The sequence below is a fragment of the Silene latifolia genome, chromosome 6, assembly GCF_048544455.1.
Source record: "Silene latifolia isolate original U9 population chromosome 6, ASM4854445v1, whole genome shotgun sequence".
Lineage (NCBI taxonomy): Eukaryota > Viridiplantae > Streptophyta > Magnoliopsida > Caryophyllales > Caryophyllaceae > Silene > Silene latifolia.
The window spans coordinates 119,607,060-119,629,716 of NC_133531.1; the positions used below are offsets into that span (position 1 = coordinate 119,607,060).

The 22,657-nt window shown below is 33.5% G+C and overlaps 1 protein-coding gene across 1 annotated transcript; it reads left to right on the forward strand.

Moving 5' to 3' along the window:
- Positions 1 to 380: 380 nt before the first annotated feature.
- On the forward strand, positions 381 to 22,133 carry LOC141588571 (uncharacterized). The gene is made up of 4 exons (XM_074410005.1): positions 381 to 1,116; positions 18,798 to 19,994; positions 20,339 to 21,333; positions 21,783 to 22,133. Exons 1-4 carry the CDS (start codon positions 381 to 383, stop codon positions 22,131 to 22,133), a joined length of 3,279 nt encoding a protein of 1,092 aa, XP_074266106.1.
- The last annotated feature ends 524 nt before the right edge of the window (positions 22,134 to 22,657 follow it).

Genomic DNA, 22,657 nt, shown 5'->3' on the forward strand with positions numbered 1-22,657 from the left:
GTCTACAATGAAACAATTGAGCTTCTTCCTGTCATTGTTTTCTTTCAGGTTGTTAGGTGTAGCAAGTGCTGACATAATAGCCTAAAGATGTAAGAAGAATTTTATTAAAATAGTAATGAGTAATAGAAAATTACATTAGAAAAAACAATCTTATTAAAATGTAAGAAGAATTTTATTAGGGAAAGTGATGAACTCTATAAACTAAATTATAAAGAGATAAGATACAAACTCTATAACATAACAGCCTACAACGACTTAACTCATTCAGTAATCTGTTTTCATTTTTCCATGTCCTTGTGTTCGTATCTCTGATTCTGTGAAGTAGAGAATCAGTTAGTCTTTACACATCTGACTTTATCTATATGATTATATAGATAATGATGGCTCGTACTTGGATGTTTAATGCGAAAAGAGGTGACCAGGAATATGATCTGAGGGCTAGTGAATTTTATTCATTTGTTAGAGAGAATGTGACAAACACATCTAGTATGGCCTGCCCTTGTGATATGTGTCTTAATATGAGCTATATGAGCTTGTCTGATGTAAAAATTCATTTACAAAAGAGAAATTTTAATCCAAAATATAGACGCTGGACTTTTCACGGAGAATCTAGAATCATAAAAGGAGGAATTGGAGAAGGTGTTAATCTCCAATTTAGTGAGATGGAGAAAGAAACATGTTTCAATCTAATTGAAAAGGATTCTAATTCACTGGAAGATCCGGATTTGGGTATGAATTCGGAGTCGATTGATGAGTCTGATGATAACTCTGAAAATATATGGGGAGATTTTTTTGGAGACAATGAGGAAGAACAGAACTCGTTTATAAATGTTGATGAAGACATTATAGATGATGATGAAGACCTTAATGAAAATGATTTGGAGGACATAAGTATTGTATTAGATAAGTTGAAAGATACTGAGATGCCGTTGTATAAGAGTTGCAAGAAATACACAAAATTGGCGTCAATTGTTAAGCTATATAATTTGAAAACAAAAAATGGGTGGAGCGACAAGAGTTTTAATGACCTCCTAGAATTGGTGAAAGACATGCTTCCCGAAGATAATGTTCTTCCCAATCGCACCTATGAGGCAAAGAAGATACTTCGAGGAATTGGTATGAAATATGAAAAGATTCATGCATGTCCTAACGATTGTATATTGTATCGCAAAGAATATGATGTTGGAATATGTGTCCTCCGACAATAATGCGATCACGACTGTTGATCATGATGATCACATGTTTAAGTCTCGTTTTAAAGAATACAATTGGGAAGTATTTTTACTGTCAACTGGTCAACATATATCGGTAATGATTGGCTGACTAGAGTTTGACATTACTATCGTGCGACGGTGGTGATCAGTTGACCCCCTAGGTCATACCTAGAGGGCAACACTCTTAATTGATCATTTAATTAATCGTATAACGTTACGAGTTAATTAAATTACTTGAAAAATTGACGGACGATTTTGGAAATTATATTTACGTATTTCATTAAAATGTGATTAAATGAGATACGGTCTGAGTAATCGAATTGTATCATTACTCAGATGAAATTATTGTTTAAGGAAACAATTGAATTCGAATGAATTATTATAAATATAAGATGTTGTGATTTATAAATTGGTAAAATATTTTGGTACAAGTAATTATGAATTACTAAGTCGATTTTTGTGTATGACGTATTTTTATTAATACGTTGATTTTTAATATGTTAAAAATACATAACAAATTTATTTGACATGTGACATATTGACAAATTGACAAAAATAATATGGAATCCATATTAACCATATGTACCGAAAATTAGAGGAGGATTAAGCTAATTATATGTTGATTGTATTAGTGGGAGGCATGATGATTACTTGCTTTAGTAGCCATGCAACCCTAGTTTACCTTGTGAAGATAAACAAGTGCATGTATTGGCTCCCTCCACCCCCTACTCCACCCGGTTTTTCTAGAGGGAAAAACCAATTGGTTTTTCCTCTCCTTTTACCTAATACTCAATAATGTTATTGAGATTATTCATTCATTCTTTACTCATCCAAAAATAAGAATTCTAGAGAGATAAAAAGCTCTCTTCTTCTTCCTCCCAAAAACCGAAATATTAAGTGTTATATAATATTTTTGGGTCATTTTTCTACTAGATTAATATTGTACTAGTTCTTATAATATTAATTTTAATTAAGAGTAAGCCTTGGGTATTAAGCTTTGGGAGAGATCCTACACTTGGATCTTAGTTCATCCAAAAGGGAAAGCTCGAGAACAAGAGAGAAAGGTGATCTCTCTTGTGCCCATTAAGCCTAAAATCACAATGTAAGAACAATGTTTCTTCCTTATTTTGTTTTAATGTTTGCATGCATAAGATCAATCATTAATTTTATGACAAATTAATTTATAACATATATGAATATGTAAGTATATATATCTACCTTTCCTTCAATTGGTATCAGAGCGCCTTGGTTGTTTGCATGCAAATCGGTTAAAAGTTTTTCCGAGTTATAAGAATAACATATAAAACTTGAAAATTTGTGTTATTATGATATATCACGAAATTAATCCATGCATGTTAAAATTTCTGATCCTAAAATGTTTTAGGATATTTTTGGTTAATTTACGGATTTTTATTGTTCATATTATACAATAATGGCATTTAAATATGATTTTATGAGTAAAAATGTCATTTTCGGTCTAAAATTAGCTATACTTCGAATTTTCCAGTGATTTTTGGATATGTTGTCACATATATTATTTTGAGATAACCTGTAAATTTTCATAATTTTTGGACTTGTTATGCTCGAAAAATGGATTTTTCATTATTAAATTCGGATTTAGGTAAAAAATAGGTTAATATGAGATAAATTTCGAATCTGGTCAAAGAAATTTAGTATGATGTCACGTGCAATTTTACAAGATGTGTGTAAAATAATGGGCTATAGTGAAGTCTTTTTGCATGATTTATGGATTTTTGAAGAAAAATAGCATGAATAGTGACTTTATTAGTGCAAAATTAATAAAACATACTCTATGACTAAAGAAAAACATCATATGTTGCATTTTATTATCTTTGTTTCAGATCTAAAATTGAAAAGTTAATGAATATAATTTTTCTCATGTTTTTATGATTATTTTGTTATAAACCGATAAACCGCAACATTGTTTTTCCGGAAAAATTTCGAAATTTTTTAACCTAAGTTTTTGAACATTATGAGTGTCATGGTATTTTTCCAGAATGTTCATGATTTTAAAATTTCAAATTTCAAATTTATTTGAAATTTTGTGATTTATTTGAAGTTTATAGCTTATTTTTGTAATTTTTGGTCCAATAATGAACAATTTTAGAAATACGAGTTAATTATGGTCAAATAATTAGTGAAGACTAAATTTTGAGTCCTAAGAGGTTAGGGTAATTGACTTATGCATAAATATGAATTTATGTATTTTTGTGATTATAAAATGTTGAAATCACGCAAATCCGTAAAAACCGAGTAATATACGATATTGGCTAATTAAAGGCGATTTAGCATAAAATAGAGCATGTTCATACATATTATAATGCTGCATTTTCTTTATGATTGTCATAATTTTAATTTATGTAATTTTGAATTATGTAATTTTACTTAGTATGGCCTTAGTTTTAATTGGTATTTCCCGAAATGTATGGGAATATCGATTCGGTTGTAATTTATTGTGATCTCGTATCACCGTTTTGTAATTTAATAGATTTATTTCATTTTAGTTACAAATGTATAATAGGAAATTATGTAATTTATTATGTAATTTTATTTTATCTCGGAGTTCCCAAAGACGGATTTCTTCAAGATGGCGATACATAAAGACGGTGTTACCTCGAGATGCGTGTCACAACCGAAGTTCAAGGGACCAATGGAGTTGGTTTCCGAATATGTAATAGTTAAATAGTTTTTCTATTTTAGGAAAGGCCATACTAGGATTTATTTTATGCTTGCATTTTATTTTATGTCACATGCATCGCTAAATCGCCATAACTAAAACATGCATTGTCTTTTATCGAGTTTATCGACCGTGTCAATTAGAATTATCGTAGTTCACCGCTTTACTTCACTTAAAACGTGATAGATAATAAATTGACATGACCTCTCGCTAAAACAATCAATTGAGACTAGCCTTACCAAATAGTAGAAACCATGAAAACCTATTTCGCGAGGGAGTGCGCTCGGCCCCACCGGGGTACAAACCTTGTTACGTAGGGGAAGTGGGTGATAAATGTCTATCCACCGAATTCATATTGATAAGGGATGTATCGGCCACACCGTGCCCAAGTTAATGTGGGTTTGGATCATGGACACATTTATTCGAAATTTGGATTGAACTCAACAAAAGTTTTTGATAAGGGATGTATCGGCCCCACCGTGCCCTTGTCGGATGTGTTTTGGGCTAAAGATAATTGTTAATGTAATATTATCGACCAAGAGTTCTAAAAGTAGAATCGATTAAACGTTAATCCACCGAGTTATATTGATAAAGGATGTATCGGCCCCACCGTGCCTAAGTCGATATGAATTTGGGTCTTGGAATCATTTATCTAGTTGGGTAGAGGTCACTAGAAAAATGCATAAAACTTGTTTAAATTATAATTTTTACGAGTATTATTGTTAAAACGACAATTGTTTTACTCCTTCTATCTTGTTTTGTAGACCACTTCTCTTCTCATAACAAATGGCAACACGAACCCCTAACGCCACGCCTCTCGCTAGTTCATCATGGCTCCGATCCTTCATGGATCGATGTAAACTTGAAAAGAATGGGTCAAATTTCTCCGATTGGGATGCCCAACTCAAATTAGCCGCCGAAGGTGACGACAAGTTTCGTTACCTTACCGAGGCCTCTCCATCCGAACCTTCTTCTAGGTCGACCGCCGCCACTAGGGAAGCATATGAGGCTTACCAAAAGGAGTCTGCCACAATGAAAAATGTCTTGATATTTGCGATGGAGGCGGATCTCCAAAGGAGAGCCTTTAAAATGGGCAATGCTAATAAGATTTACTCCAAGCTTGTGACAATGTTTTCACAAACTCCGCGGATCGTCCAATTGAAGGAAATGTAGATTCATATACATACTAACATACTCATATATGTCGAAATTTAATTTGTCATAAAATTAAATACGGATTTTATGCATGCAAACAATTAATATAATAGAGGAGAAATCATGTCCTTACATTGTTGATTTCGGATTTAAGGGCACAAAAGAGATCACCTTTCTCTTTTGATCTTGAGCTTTTCCTTATGGATGAACAAGATCTAAGTATAAGATCTCTCCCTAAGCTTTATACCCAAGGCTCCTCTTAATTTTAATTAATATTACAAATACTAGTATAATATTAATCAAGTAGAAAATTGACCCAAAATAATGTAAACACTTGATTATTTCGGTTTTGTAGAGGGAGAAGAAGAGAGCTTTTTATCTCTCTAGATATCTTATTTTGGATGATAGATAGTATGAATGAATAATCACTACACTTGGTATATTATTAGGTAAAAATTATAGAAAAACAATGATGGTTTTTCTTCCCCAAAACCGTGTAAGAGGAGAGCTTTAGGGGAGCCAATGCATGGAAAAATTGTTCTTCACAATGAACAATAGGCTTGCATGGCTAGTGACTAGTGCAATCATTATGCCTTCCACTAATTACAATCAACATATAATTAGCTCAACAACCCTCTAATTTTCGGCCCACTTAATAATATGGATTCCATATTATTTTTGTCAATTGTCAATATGTCACATGTCATATGTGATATAAATTTGTTATGTATTTTTAACATATTAAAAATCAACGTATTAATAAAAATACGTCACATACAAAAATCGACTTAGTAATTTTATAATTACTTGTGCCAAAATCTTTTACCATTTATAAATTACAACTGATTGTATTTATAACAATTCATTCAATTTAATTGTTACATTAAACAATTATTTCATCCGAGTAATGATACAATTCAATTACTCAGACCGTATCTTATTTAATCACATTTCAATATGATACGTAAATTTTACTTCCAAAATCGTCCGTCAATTTTCAAGTAATTTAATTAACTCGTAACGTTATACGATTAATCAAATAATCAATTAAGAGTATTGCCCTTTAGGTATGACCTAGGGGTCAATCGATCACCACCGTCACACGACAGTAATGTCAAACTCTAGTCACCTAATCATTACCGATATATGTTGACCAGTTGTGATATAACAATATTACTTCCCAATTGTATTCTTTAAAATGAGATTTAATAATGATATTTAAATCATGTAATCGCACTATTGTTGAGGACACATTTCCCAACAATCTCCCACTTGTCCTCGACAAGTGTGCGTTACCAATTCTCTTGTCCTATTACTATCTCTCACTCAATGCAAGGTGTCTTTCAGGTCGTACTTGCAAGTGATCATATCGAGAGTGGTTTCCTCGATCCGGAGAATAAGCGATTGACCGGATTTATCCACTCGGATACCTTCCGAGCGTGGCCACGCATTTCCGATTCATTACTCCTCGAGTGGCCCCGAGATATTGTTTTAACCCTGACAAGGGGATGGACAATTCTTATCGCACTCATTCCCTTCGACTAGCCACACCATCATAACCCAAAATATGCCCATTTGACCCCATTTACGAAGGTCGTAGTAACACAAATCAAAGTTAATCAAACCGAGCCATCTTAGGTGAATAGTCTTTAGTCAAAAGAATCGACTCATTTGAATACTATAGCAGCTCTCGCCACGACCAGGCTATATAAATTTGCCAGAACTCTATAAGCGGTCATTAGGCCCGACAAAACGTTCCTAACAGTCTGCCTATGTGATCGACTAGTCATCTCACATGACTCTATGGCACTTGAACTTGCCATCAATCGCATCACACTCTAGTCACTTCGAGACGTCACCTCATACAAGTGACTATGGGCGAATACAATGTTAATCCGTGTTCACTTTAACGGGGTTCAATTTGTCACTACAACCCGTTTGGATGTAAAAAAGTATAAAAGGAGTTTTTAAAGAAAAACTCGAACGACAAATGCGATTATCACATATGAATAGTCAATGCCTGATTACTATTTCATATTCTATAATCTAATTTGATCTTGCATGTAGTTGTTAATTTCAATTCAATTGAAATGACATGACTCATCATGTTTAGCCTTTGAGAAGGCTTTGGTTAGTAGGTTTTATCAATTTCTTGTACCTTACTCAACCTCACTACATACTCGTTTTCCTTTGTAATGTACACATTTCCATCACAAAACTTTCTGAGTACGTGTCGAGATCCAATCAAGACATAGGTCCTCTAGCCTAAGAATAGCTCCCACTGTTTTCACAGTGTCCGAGACTCATCCTCTTGCACATCTCATGATTGCAAGTGTACTCAATTTCCGTTATAAATATCTCTCATTGTTCTTTATTGCCTAGAACGATTCTAGAAAATCTACTTCTTAATTAACATAGCCGCAATGGTCTCTTAACCATCTTAATGTGTTTTGATTATGGTTTTGTCGGAAACCATGCGCAATCTCAATTGTCAATTGTCACTTGTGTAACACCCTTACACAAAATTGCATCATAAACACTTTGCTTAACTTCCTTAATGCTTCTGCAAGCACTTAAGGGTAATCTTTATATACTAGGTAAATATTACTTAAATTCGATTTTGAAAACAGTTCATCATACTTAAAGTATATGAAGTGTTATACATCATTACTCATTTAATTGATCCGGCAGCGGAAGCAAATGTAATCAATCAAATATGTTCAATTTAATTGCACTAGTCATGAATCTTATCAACATAAGACTTCTTACTGACGCTGATATCATGTGGATTTATCTTCATAAATCCGGATATTCAAGATGTATTATAATACTCCAAAAGTCTTAAATCATTCTCAATGATCAATATGTCATCCACATATCGGACTAATTAAAATTTCCGTAACTCCCACTAAACTTCATGTATAAACACAACTTCTCGACTTATCGAGAAATGTTTTATCACATGATCAAAATGTTGATTCTAACTCATTGATGTCCTACTTAAGAACCTCTCTTAAGTTTCACATTATCTTAGGATTGCAAGAATCTACTAAACTCAAGACATGTATTGAATACATTCCTTCTATTGAAGAAGTGGGTTTTAGATTCACTTGCTATGTATTTCATAACCTCATAATGAAACACAATCCCTAAGAAGATCCAAATAGACTTAAGCATTTCAATTAGTGCAAAACCCTTTGCAACCAATCAAACTTTGAAATTTTTTCTTTATTAGTGCAAAACCCTTTGTCACTAATCAAGCCTTTTATTTCGGACTTTTATGGCTCTAAGCCTTGTATTGAGTTGTGACTTCAACACTCTTATGTAAGTCATATGTTCATTACTTTCCAGAAGTAATCAATCTTGAATCAAACAATTTCTTTGTAAGTTATAAGCTCTTTACTTTCTTAAAAGTAACATGAATTCATCATTTTTAACAAGTGACGAATTTTAACCTCCTAGGTTTTGAAGAAACAATGTCTTACACAAAACGTCTCATGTAGCCAAGAAAGACCAGTTTCTTGCGACAACGTTTTACACAAAACATCTCACGTAGCCAAGAAAGACCAGTTTCTTGCGACATAACATCTTTGTGGCTCTTTGAATCTTTGTGGCTCTTTGAATAATTTCTCCCACTCTGTCTTCTAAAAATAAACTTGTATTTTAGAAAGACAGCTTCATGAGCCGCAAACCCGTCGTACTCGTGAAAATAGAAAGGGAAAAATGAGCATTTGTTTCTTGTGAGAACTTACAAGCATGGTACCCTTACCATTTCATATCTCATATGTTTTGATTTAGTGGAAAAATAATTTAGACAAAAATGATAAAATCCCCAAAAGGATCAAGTGACTCAAAGTAACTTGATCGAAGTTCAAACCATATTGAATAGCGTTTGAATTCTTATCCAATCACACATTATTCCATGATGCGTGCTAAGAGAAATTAACTTGTGATACTATATCACATTTCCTTTGGCTTATATCAAAGTCTTCACTTTGATAATCCCATCACGACTAAATCGTGATTCCTTGAACTTTTGAACTTCTTCAAAGATTTCTCTATTTACCTTATTAAGTGAACACTAGTGTCAACTTAAATCGTTGGTAAAAGAAAATGATCAACCTATTTTGGATCAATGATTTACAACCTCGATCTCCTTTTCAACCAAAAGGCACGAGACATCTTGCTTTGAATACAAGATACGCATATACCATTAACGATCTAATGGTTTCAAGAGTACTCGATAACTCTTTGCGTTCATTATTCCATCTTTTAAGGTTTAATCTTGGGTTACCAATTTGAATCTTACATCATCTACATGATATGTCATTCTAGTTTGGTTTAGAATATAATCACCTTGATAATGGGCTAGCCATTCATCAAATCGTGGTGTATAGGGTCACAAAAGTGAAAACCTCTTTTGTCTCTTAACAAGTTTATATTCTTATTTAGAGTTTATGCACTTAATAGTCACAATTAAGTACCACTTTAAATCCAAAAACTAGATTGAGTACACAATTACTCTATCTCTCGACTTCATTGTTGCTAGTCGTCATATTCTAATCATCCTATGTATCAAGTACAATGATGAAAACCTCCATTGGTTTCTAATATTGACGAAGTAGTACTAGCAAAATTTTATGTTTAATCAAATAAACATTTTAAAGAAGAAGGTCCCATTAGATGTCCCACAACTAACTTGTTGATTCTTCAATAATTTGGGGTAGTTTCCTATCTCGTGTCCAACATTTAAGACAATGGAAACTTTATCGGTCGGGATTGATAGGTTTAGTATCGTTATTCTCAACAACTTTACCTTTAACATTACCTTGTATCAATTCCATTATTATCTTTACTTCTTGAACCTCGTTCTCATCTTAACGGTTTAAGAGAATGCTCCCACTCATTTCAATGAGTCTTTGCTTTGAGAAGCAAAATTGAATTCATGAGGATTACTCTTCATTTGTTCGTTTTAGTCTTAAAAACTTTCATTGAAGTGGTTGCGTTATTTTGGTCAATTACGAATTCTTGACAAAACTAATTACCAAAACAATTTTATCGCTTCGATGTACTTAATGCATTTAAGTACATGAAAAAACAATCCATTGCAAGTAGATGTGTTAGTCAAGAATCAAAAACCTGTTTGATAATGAATAACTTTAATCTATACTCTTTACAAGAGATCCTTAGCAATGGTTCATTTGAGGTTTTAGAAGCAAACTCATATTTGTCTTTAGTTACGATATTTTAATGGAGATTTGAATCAAAAACGAAATGATATCGTATATGAACTGTGGTAAAGAAATAGAACAATATAAAAACGGAATAGTGGAAAATTTAACATTCATCGTTTTAATAATACTTGGTAAAACAAGTATAGCATTTACATAGTGACCTCTACCCAACTATGATAAATGATTCCAAGACCCAAATTCATATCGACTTAGGCACGGTGGGGCCGATACATCCTTCATCAATATAACTCGGTGGATTAACGTTTAATCGATTCTACTTTTAGAACTCTCGGTCGATAATATTACATTAACAATTATCTTTAGCCCAAAACACATCGACAAGGGCACGGTGGGGCCGATACATCCCTTATCAAATACTTTTGTTGAGTTCAATCCAAATTTCGAATAAATGTGTCCATGATCCAAACCCACATTAACTTGGGCACGGTGTGGCCGATACATCCCTTATCAACATGAATTCGGTGGATTAACATTCATCACCCACTTCCCCTACGTAACAAGGTTTGTACCCCGGTGTGGCCGAGTGCACTCCCTCACGAAATAGGTTTTCATGGTTTCTACTATTTGGTAAGGCTAGTCTCAATTGATTGTTTTAGCGAGAGGTCATGTCAATTTATTATCTATCAAGTTTTAAGTGAACTAAAGCGGTGAACTACGATAATTCTAATTGACACGGTCGATAAACTCGATGAAAGAAGATGCATGTTTAGTTATGGCGATTTAGCAATGCATGTGACATAAAATAAAATGCAAGCATAAAAGTAAATAAATCCTAGTATGGCCTTTCCTAAAATAGAAAAACTCTTTAACTATTACATATTCGGAAACCAACTCCATTGGTCCCTTGAACTTCGGTTGTGGCACGCATCTCGAGGTAATACCGTCTTTATGTATCGCCATTCTTGAAGAAATCCGTCTTTAGGAACTCCGGAATGAATAAAATTACATAATAAATTACATAATTCCTATTATACATTTGTAACTAAAATAAAATAAATCTATTAAATTACAAAACGGTGATACGAGATCACAATAAAATTACAACCGAATCGATATTCCCATACATTTCGGGAAATACCAATTAAAATCTAAGGCCATACTAAGTAAAATTACATAATTCAAAATTTCATAAATTAAAATTATGACAATCATAAAGGAAAAATGCAGCATTATAATATGTATGAACATGCTTCATTTTATGCCAAATCGCCTTTAATTAGCCAATATCGTATATTACTCGGTTTTTACGGATTTGCGTGATTTCAACATTTTATAATCACAAAATTACATAAATTCATATTTATGCACTAGTTAATTACCCTAACCATTTAGGACTCAAAATTTAGTCTTCACTAATAAATTGACCATAATTAACTTATATTACTAAAATTGTTCATAAATAGTCCAAAAATACAAAAATAAGCTATTAAACTTCAAATAAATCACAAAATTTCAAATAAATTCAAAATTCAAAATTTAAATTTATGAACATTCTGGAAAAAAAAAACCATGACACTCATAATGTTCAAAATCATAGGTTAAAAATTTCGAAAATATTCCGGAAAAACAATGTTGCGGTTTATCGATTTTAACTAAAATAATCATAAAACATGAGGAAAAATTATATCCATTAACTTTTCAATTTTAGATCTGAAAATGATAATAAAAGGCAACATTAGACGATTTCCTAAGTCATAGATTATGTTTTATTAATTTTTAACTAATAATGTCACTATTTATGCTATTTTTCTTCAAAAATCCATAAATCATGCATAAGGACTTCTTTATGGCCAATTATTTTACACACATCTTGTAAAATTGCATGTGACAACATATAAAATTTCTATGACCAGATTCGAAATTTAACTCATATTAACCTATTTTTCACTTTAAATCCGAATTAAAAATGAAAAATCCATTTTTCGAGCATAACAAGTCCAAAAATTATGAAAATTTACAGGTTATCTCAAAATAATATGTGTCACAACATATCCAAAAATCAATGAAAAATTCGAAGTATAGCTATTTTTAGACCAAAAATGACATTTTTACTCATAAAATCACATTTAAATGCCATTATTGTAGATTATGAACAATAAAAATCCGAAAAATAACCAAAATATCCTAAAACATTTTAGGACCAGAAATATTAACATGCATGTAATAATTTCGTGATATATCATAATAACACAAATTTTACAAGTTTTATTTGTTATTCTTATAACTCGGAAAAACTTTTAACCATTTTGCATGCAAACAACCGTGGCTCTTGATACCGATTGAAGGAAATGTAGATTCATATACATACTAACATACTCATATATGTCGAAATTTAATTTGTCATAAAATTAAATACGGATTTTATGCATGCAAACAATTAATATAATAGAGGAGAAATCATGTCCTTACATTGTTGATTTCGGATTTAAGGGCACAAAAGAGATCACCTTTCTCTTTTGATCTTGAGCTTTTCCTTATGGATGAACAAGATCTAAGTATAAGATCTCTCCCTAAGCTTTATACCCAAGGCTCCTCTTAATTTTAATTAATATTACAAATACTAGTATAATATTAATCAAGTAGAAAATTGACCCAAAATAATGTAAACACTTGATTATTTCGGTTTTGTAGAGGGAGAAGAAGAGAGCTTTTTATCTCTCTAGATATCTTATTTTGGATGATAGATAGTATGAATGAATAATCACTACACTTGGTATATTATTAGGTAAAAATTATAGAAAAACAATGATGGTTTTTCTTCCCCAAAACCGTGTAAGAGGAGAGCTTTAGGGGAGCCAATGCATGGAAAAATTGTTCTTCACAATGAACAATAGGCTTGCATGGCTAGTGACTAGTGCAATCATTATGCCTTCCACTAATTACAATCAACATATAATTAGCTCAACAACCCTCTAATTTTCGGCCCACTTAATAATATGGATTCCATATTATTTTTGTCAATTGTCAATATGTCACATGTCATATGTGATATAAATTTGTTATGTATTTTTAACATATTAAAAATCAACGTATTAATAAAAATACGTCACATACAAAAATCGACTTAGTAATTTTATAATTACTTGTGCCAAAATCTTTTACCATTTATAAATTACAACTGATTGTATTTATAACAATTCATTCAATTTAATTGTTACATTAAACAATTATTTCATCCGAGTAATGATACAATTCAATTACTCAGACCGTATCTTATTTAATCACATTTCAATATGATACGTAAATTTTACTTCCAAAATCGTCCGTCAATTTTCAAGTAATTTAATTAACTCGTAACGTTATACGATTAATCAAATAATCAATTAAGAGTATTGCCCTTTAGGTATGACCTAGGGGGTCAACTGATCACCACCGTCACACGACAGTAATGTCAAACTCTAGTCAGCCAATCATTACCGATATATGTTGACCAGTTGACAGTAACAATATTACTTCCCAATTGTATTCTTTAAAATGAGATTTAATAATGATATTTAAATCATGTAATCGCACTATTGTTGAGGACACATTTCCCAACAATATATGAGGCGGTCGCGGCATTCTTTGATCTCGACTTCAAAGAGGGCCAAAAGGTTAGCCCTCATGTGCTCAAACTTATGGAGCTTGTCGAGACCTTGAAAATTCAAAAGGTTGAAATCCCCAAAGAACTCATTGTAGATAGGATTCTACACTCCTTGTCCAAAGTCAAAGCATATGTTCAATTCCGGGTGAATTTTAACATGCAAGACAAGGATGTGTCTCTTGAAGAATTGCACAAGTTACTTGTGCAAGCCGAGAGGGACATGGGGTTAAATGTGAACCCACCAAAGGATGTGCTTAACATAAGCACTAAGAGTAAGGGGAAGTTCAAGAAGAATGGGAGGAAGGGCAAGAAGCAAGCTCCCATATTCACCAAAGCTAAGACTTGTGAAGCTAGAACTTCAAAATCAAGAAGGGTCCTCTTGATAAATGCCATTATTGTAATGGTATGGGACATTGGAAAAGAAATTGTTCCAAATACCTTGGTGATATTAAGGCTGGAAAAATTACTCCAGTAGGTAAATGACTATCCTTTCTTTTATGTTTCTAATTCAACTATGGTATTATGATACAAAGTTGTGATAATGTATCTCCCCTTTTTATTGTAAATAGGGCCTCCACCAAGCAAAGACAAGGGAAAGGAAAAGCAAGCATGAGAAACCATCAAAAAGCTAGGGATAGCTTTCATGGAGCTTTGCTTTTCATTGTCTTATTTTAAATTATGTTTTGGATTTTTAGAACCTTAAGTTTCCGTGTATGACATGGAAAGGTATTTTGGATAATGGGTTGTATTTTGGATAATGGTGACTTGGTTTGCAACCCAAGTCACCCGTTTTATCATTTTATCCTTTTGTTCTAAAATCCGTATTTAAATGCTTGCTCTTAGAAACATATGATTATTCACTTAAAGTGATCTAATAGACAAATATAATGACGGGTTTCATTATATGTCCACATGCTTAAGGCTTGTGTATGATCATTTATAAAGTGATTTTGAGTCTATGAACTCTCTTAAAGGGATGTCAATCACCAAGTACACTTACAAAATCTAAAACTATTAGTCAACCTATGAGGTAGTTCTCCTTATACTTCAAAATCATTATTTGTGTCTCATATGCTATCTTTGAATCTATAGTGTATTTATTCTAAAGATAGAGTGGGAGAAAAATGAGGACACAACCAAGATAAGTTTGCATACTTGTGTAAATGAGATCTACGCAAGGAAGAATGATTTGAATGGAGGTATGTCTATTTATATAGTATACCCAATAGATGAGATCTATAGTCTCAAGTAAGTTCTATATGACTAAAGAGACCACGTGAAGTAATCGAAAGAAAATATTCTTGAGATAACTACGTGAGGACACCAAAAGAAAGTTTTGGAAGAAATGACTAATGTAAAGTCTTAATAAGAGTTTTGACTAAGTTTAGACTATTTTGTGATACATTTTGACCTATAGTTTCAACCGAGATTTACTTAAGAGCCTAAATGAATCAAAGTAACATTCTAGTATATATATATACGAGATTTATGACTGGAAATTGCAAGGATTGATATACCGATATCCTCAATAGCTAAGTTAAGCATTAACCATGCAAATGTCATTTTAACCTCATTATGAAAATGAAATGGTTAAACCTCCTTCCGAAAGGGTATTTCGAAGGACGTGTTCTAAATATTATTTATATTTAAATGATGACATTGCTACACATTATTATGATATGTGTGAGTTAGAGATTAAAATCTCTTTCCATAAGGATAAGATGAAACCACTTCAAAATAGGTATTTTGAAGGGATATGATGGGAACATATATGGTTCTATCTTAATAACTTGGCAATGCAATTTATATTTCAATTCTTAAAAAGTTCCGATTGAGAAGTCAATTTCGAAACATGTGGAATTGAGTGGGAGTTAGGCAATTATCATGTGAAGACATGTAATTTAGTGGGAGCAATCATCTTGTAAAAGTTATAACTCATCACTCATTGAAGAATGACGAGCAAATACCTTTCTTCATAGAGGAAGATTTGAGTTTTCAATTCTGGATGAAAATGGACTATGATGAATTCAATTACATCAATGGATGTTGGATAAGTATTAAGAGATACACATCGAATCAACAAGAAACATAGGTTGTTCATCTAAATGAAATGGAATTGCCATTAGCAGTCATGGTCGTTCCTTGAACCTAAATATAGTTGATGACATGATTAAAATTTACTAATGTTTCCGCCATTAGAATAATCATGCACATGTCCAATTATGAATCATATGCATGAGAGCATGATGGATCATTGTTAAGCCATAAAAGAAACGTCATGAATTCTCGAGAAGAATTCGATGAGCGATTTCGATATTTGACAGAATGCTCAGTTATGTGACAAGAGGTTGCACATATAAATGAAATCCGAGCACATGTAAGGATTTATGAGAATCCTAAACCTTTCAAGCTAGAAAGAGAAATAAGAAGTTGTGGAAAGACACTTAGTTGAACAAGAAGTTGCTCAAAACTAATCTTCCCTAATATGCTAGGACTTGTAAGAAGTGCTAGGCTAATCATCTTGACAAAATTGTTGCAAGATTCTACAAAACATATACCTAGTGCATTGTGTGTGGATGGAGTACTTGATCAGTTCAAGTTATACCATTCACCACAAATTCGTTCGTTATGTGATAATCAACAAGGAAGTTCTTTCAAGATAAAGAACCGAAACCAAGGTCGGGAACCTTGATGTGTACTTGGTAAGATTCATGCTATGAGAGAGAACATGAATGTAAAGGAAAATGCAAGTATAAGAAGTTTGAACACATGGACACATGGCATGTTAAACTTCTATTGCAATCAATAAGTGTTTACACTTACGATATACATCACAAGGTTGTAATATGATATTGACTACCCGAGTGTGTTGTTGACATTTGTCGTTTGAGTTATTATTAACTCACCTTATACTTTGTTACATCCAAACGGGTTGTGGAGACAATTGAACCCCGTTAAAGTGAACACGGATTAACATAGAATTTGCCCATAGTCACTTGTATGAGGTGACGTCTCGAAGTGACTACAGTGTGATGCGATTGATGGCAAGTTCAAGTGCCATAGAGTCATATGAGAATGACTAGTCGATCACATAGGCAGACTGTTAGGAACATTTTGTCGGGCCTAATGACCGCTTATAGAGTTCTGGCAAATTTATATAGCCTGGTCGTGGCGAGAGCTACTATAGTATTCGAATGAGTCGATTCTTTTGACTAAAGACTGTTCACCTAAGATGGCACGGTTTCAGATTAACTTTGATTTGTGTTACTACGACCTTCGTAAATAGGGTCAAATAGGCATATTTTGGGTTATGATGGCTGTGGCTAGTCGAAGGGAATGAGTGCGATAGGAATTGTCCACCCCTAGTCAGGGTTATAACAATATCTCAGGGCCACTCGAGGAGTAATAAACTGGAAATGCGTGGCCACGCTCGGAATGTATCCATGGTGGATAAATCCGGTCAATCAGTTATTCTCCAGATTGAGGAAACCACTCTCGATATGATCATTTGCAAGTACGACCTGAAAGACACCTTGCATTGAGTGGGAAATAGTAATAGGACAAGAGAATTGGTGACGCACACTTGTCGAGGACAAGTGGGAGATTGTTGGAATATGTGTCCTCCGACAATAATGCGATCACGAGTGTTGATCATGATGATCACATGTTTAAGTCTCGTTTTAAAGAATACAATTGGGAAGTATTTTTACTGTCAACTGGTCAACATATATCGGTAATGATTGGCTGACTAGAGTTTGACATTACTGTCGTGCGACGGTGGTGATCAGTTGACCCCCTAGGTCATACCTATAGGGCAACACTCTTAATTGATCATTTAATTAATCGTATAACGTTACGAGTTAATTAAATTACTTGAAAAATTGACGGACGATTTTGGAAGTTATATTTACGTATTTCATTAAAATGTGATTAAATGAGATACGGTCTGAGTAATCGAATTGTATCATTACTCAGATGAAATTATTGTTTAAGGAAACAATTGAATTCGAATGAATTATTATAAATACAAGATGTTGTGATTTATAAATTGGTAAAATATTTTGGTACAAGTAATTATGAATTACTAAGTCGATTTTTGTATATGACGTATTTTTATTAATACGTTGACTTTTAATATGTTAAAAATACATAACAAATTTATGTGACATGTGACATATTGACAAATTGACAAAAATAATATGGAATCCATATTAACCATATGTACCGAAAATTAGAGGAGGATTAAGCTAATTATATGTTGATTGTATTAGTGGGAGGCATGATGATTACTTGCTTTAGTAGCCATGCAACCCTAGTTTACCTTGTGAAGATAAACAAGTGCATGTATTGGCTCCCTCCACCCCCTACTCCACCCGGTTTTTCTAGAGGAAAAAACCAATTGGTTTTTCCTCTCCTTTTACCTAATACTCAATAATGTTATTGAGATTATTCATTCATTCTTTACTCATCCAAAAATAAGAATTCTAGAGAGATAAAAAGCTCTCTTCTTCTTCCTCCCAAAAACCGAAATATTAAGTGTTATATAATATTTTTGGGTCATTTTTCTACTAGATTAATATTGTACTAGTTCTTATAATATTATTTTTAATTAAGAGTAAGCCTTGGGTATTAAGCTTTGGGAGAGATCCTACACTTGGATCTTAGTTCATCCAAAAGGGAAAGCTCAAGAACAAGAGAGAAAGGTGATCTCTCTTGTGCCCATTAAACCGAAAATCACAATGTAAGAACAATGTTTCTTCCTTATTTTGTTTTAATGTTTGCATGCATAAGATCAATCATTAATTTTATGACAAATTAATTTATAACATATATGAATATGTAAGTATATAGATCTACTTTTCCTTCATATGAGACATGCACGCACTGTCCAGTTTGTAAAGAGTGGCGGTATAAAAAGAAGGAGGGGATCCCAGCAAAAGTTTTGTGGTACTTTCCAATAATTCCAAGGTTGATACGCCTTTTTGCGAATAAGGAAGATTTGAAGCTATTGACATGGCATAAAACTGCCAAAGCTAATGATGGTAAGTTGAGACACCCGGCTGATGGGTTAGAGTGGAAGTACATTGATTCTAAGTACCCGGAGTTTGGCAAAGAACCGAGAAATCTCCGTCTTGCATTATCAACCGACGGGATGAATCCTTATGGAAATTTGAGTAGTCAGCATAGTACTTGGCCAGTACTTTTAGCTATTTACAACTTACCTCCATTTTTATGCATGAAACGCAAATACTTGATGTTGTCCTTGTTGATTTCTGGGCCTAAAGAACCTGGTAACGATATAGATGTTTATTTGGCTCCTCTTCTTGATGATTTGAAATTATTATGGGATAAAGTGATAGAAGTTTTTGACGCCTATCAGAATAGCGTATTCAATTTAAAAGCAATGTTATTGTGCACTATATCTGACTTTCCTGCATATGGCAATCTCTGCGGGCATACGGTACATGGGAAGGAGGCGTGCCCTTTGTGTGGTGAAGATGTAGATTCTTGCTATTTGACATTTTCTCGGAAGCAGGCCTACTTAGGATATCGTAGATTTTTAGAAGAGGATCATTCTTATCGTAGGCAACAAAAAGCGTTCAATGGAAAACCCGAACATCGTCCACCTCCTAAGATATTAACGGGGAATGAAGTATATGAAAAGGTAAAAGATATTCAGATTACATATGGGAAGAAAGGTTCCAATTTGGCGTCTCGTGGTTATAAGAAGATGAGTCCTCTTTTTGAACAACTTCCTTATTGGCGTGACCTCTCTATAAGACACTGCTTAGATGTTATGCATATTGAGAAGAATGTATGTGATAATATCATCAACATTCTTCTCAATGTTCCAAATAAGTCAAAAGACAACAAGGCGGCTAGGAAAGATATGATGGATATGAAAATTAGGCCTGAGCTAGCACCGCAAGAAAAGGGAACACGTTCTTATTTGCCTCACATTTGCTCATGCACGCTTTCAAAAAAGGAGAAAATGGAGTTTTGTCGGTGCTTGCATGGTGTTAAAGTTCAGGAGGGATATTCTTCAAATATAAGCAACCTTGTATCAATGCGAGATCTCAAGCTTACTGGTTTAAAATCTCATCATGTCATGCATTGATGCAACAATTACTACCGTAGCTATTCGTTCCATTTTACCTAAAAAGGTTCGATTTGCTATAAGTAGGTTCTACTTTTTCTTCAATGCCATATGCAACAAAGTAATTGATCCCTCAGAGTTGAACTACTTGCAAAAACTAATTGTTTCTTCTCTTTGTCAATTTGAAATGTATTTTCCTCCTTCTTTTTTCACGATCATGGTTCATCTAACTGTACACTTGGTTAGATAGATTAGATATCTTGGGCCAGTTTATTTGAGGTATCAATATCCATTTGAAAGATTGATGAAAGTGTACAAGTCCTACACTTCTAATAGATATCGGCCCGAAGGGTGTATTATTTGAGCGTGCAATTATTGACGAAGCACTTTCTTTTGTTATACTCACTTATCGATGCGAATTACTTGGGGTTCCTAAGAGTCGGCATAGTGAGTGGATGACGGGAAAAGGGCTTAGAGGTCATGTTTGTCAAGATATGACAACAGAGAAGTGGCATATTGCACACACATATGTCCTTCACAACGAGGATGAGGTACAACCATACATCGAAGAACACATGGTGTTCTTAAGGGATAACCACCGAAATAAAACCGAGAAGTGGATTGCAAATGAGCACAATAAGACTTTTAGAGTTTGGTTTAAGGGTCGAATCATTCAAGACTTGCAAAAATATCCAGAAGCCATCTCTTCCAGATTAAAACGACTTTGTTTTGGGCCAGATATTTCCGCTTCTTCTTATACTGGTTATGCCATTAATGGTTGTACGTTTTACACTCGTAAGCAAGATGACATGAGCACAATGCAAAATAGTGGGGTTTGTGTAGAAGCAGAAGCAATGTACTTTGCTAGTTCGAAAGATAAAAATCCTATTTTGGGTAAAATGAATTACTATGGAGTTATTGAGGAGATTTGGGAGTTGAATTACAGAGAATTCGAAATTCCTATATTTGGCTGCAAGTGGATTGAAAGTAATAATGGCGTTCGCAAGGATGAATTAGGATTCACGTTGGTTAATCTCGGTAAAGTCGGTCATAAGGAAGACCCTTTCATATTAACCACTCAAGAAAAACAAGTGTTCTATGTAACAGATCCAGTGGACAAAAATTGGTCCGTTGTTTTATTTGTACGGGGTAGGCGTGCACTGGATACTTGTGATGAAGATGTTGTATTTGAGGGCTTTGACCATCAGTTATCACGGTTCGACGACGTTGATATTGTTAACCCTTCAAGTTTATATGCGCGTGATGATCATAATGAGGGCATATGGATTGAGAGTGAAACCAATTCAAAAAAACGTCCCCGTGATGCTGATGTTTGAGTAAACGTGGTCAAATTTATATTTTTACTGTTTATTTCATTATTTTATCCAAGTAATTTATTTTGTAACTTTTTTTTTTCATTAAATGTACGGTATATTAATAAAGTAATTTAATTTATAAGAGAAGCATTTCTGATGAGGTTTTCCGTACTCCAGTGGCCACCATTCCGAAGTTTTCTATCTCAACACTAGAGGTAGTCAAATTATATTCTCTCCCTTATATCATATTTATGTGTCTGCTCTGCTTTATGCTTTATGCTGTCTTGGACAAACAAATGTTAGTTTGATAATATGATGGTTAGATTTTCATATGATTTTAGGTAAGCTGATCGGTTATTTATATGCAACTTTTTTGAAAAGTCCTTGTTCGTACTGGTATTTTAATAATCTTATATTGATATAGATGACATATTTTGTAATTATGATTAATTTGAATTGTGTAGGCTTGGAAAAATTGTGTATTATCATTGCCAGGAAAACGGATAAAGATGGTGGCTTCAGGATTGGTGTACATGTCACGTAATGGGGAGTTTGTTTCCATTCACGGTGTCTCCCTAGGTAATGGTTTTAAAAAAGTCACAATCAAGGAAGTCTATGGTGGATCCGAAAACGCTTTGTTGCCGGTACCCGCTGCCCACTTGGAGATATTAAATGATGCTAAGGGCTCATTTGTTCAATGGCCAGAAAGTAATATTCATAGTCCTAATGAGGTAATTTCAATTGCTTCTTCTAATCTCAGCCGTGTCAAACAATCGTGGAAATTTCCTATTGATTTTTCTTTTCATCCTTCTTAATAATAATGTTGGTAGTAATATCAGCTGCACACAGAAATTAAATGTTTTTGATAACCATGCAGAAAAATACAAGAGATGATGAGACACCCAAATCAACCAATTCTACACAACCAAGGTCTAAGCCTTTAGACCAAACATCAGCCTATTTTCTTGGCGTAAAAGTTAGTCCCGAGTTCAGGCAAAAATGGAGAACCATGTCGTTAAAGAAGTTAATGATTGAGGCTCGTGTGTTAAAGACAAGTGCAACAATGATCAACGTGGATATAGAAGAGCATATACTACACCAAGAACAGAAGTGCATGCTTACCTATGAAGACCTTATTCATTGGTGTGACGAAGAAGAGATAAGTGCCTCTCACATTGCTGTATTCATCAGGTTTGATTTTTAATCTTCGAAAATGTTTTATACAATTTTCTTAATTTTTTTTTGAATTTAGTTAGTACGCTTTAATAGTTACATAGAGTACACAACTAAGCTCTATATATTACGAGAGGCCCATAGCCAAAGCATCCCAGCCAGCCGA

Coding starts and splice junctions, on each gene's coding strand:
- LOC141588571 (XM_074410005.1), top strand. CDS start 381: ATGGCTCGTACTTGGATGTTTAATGCGAAAAGAGGTGACCAGGAATAT. Junction 1,117..18,797: donor GAAGATACTTCGAGGAATTG/GTATGAAATATG, acceptor CGCACTGTCCAG/TTTGTAAAGAGTGGCGGTAT. Junction 19,995..20,338: donor GCGAGATCTCAAGCTTACTG/GTTTAAAATCTC, acceptor CACTTCTAATAG/ATATCGGCCCGAAGGGTGTA.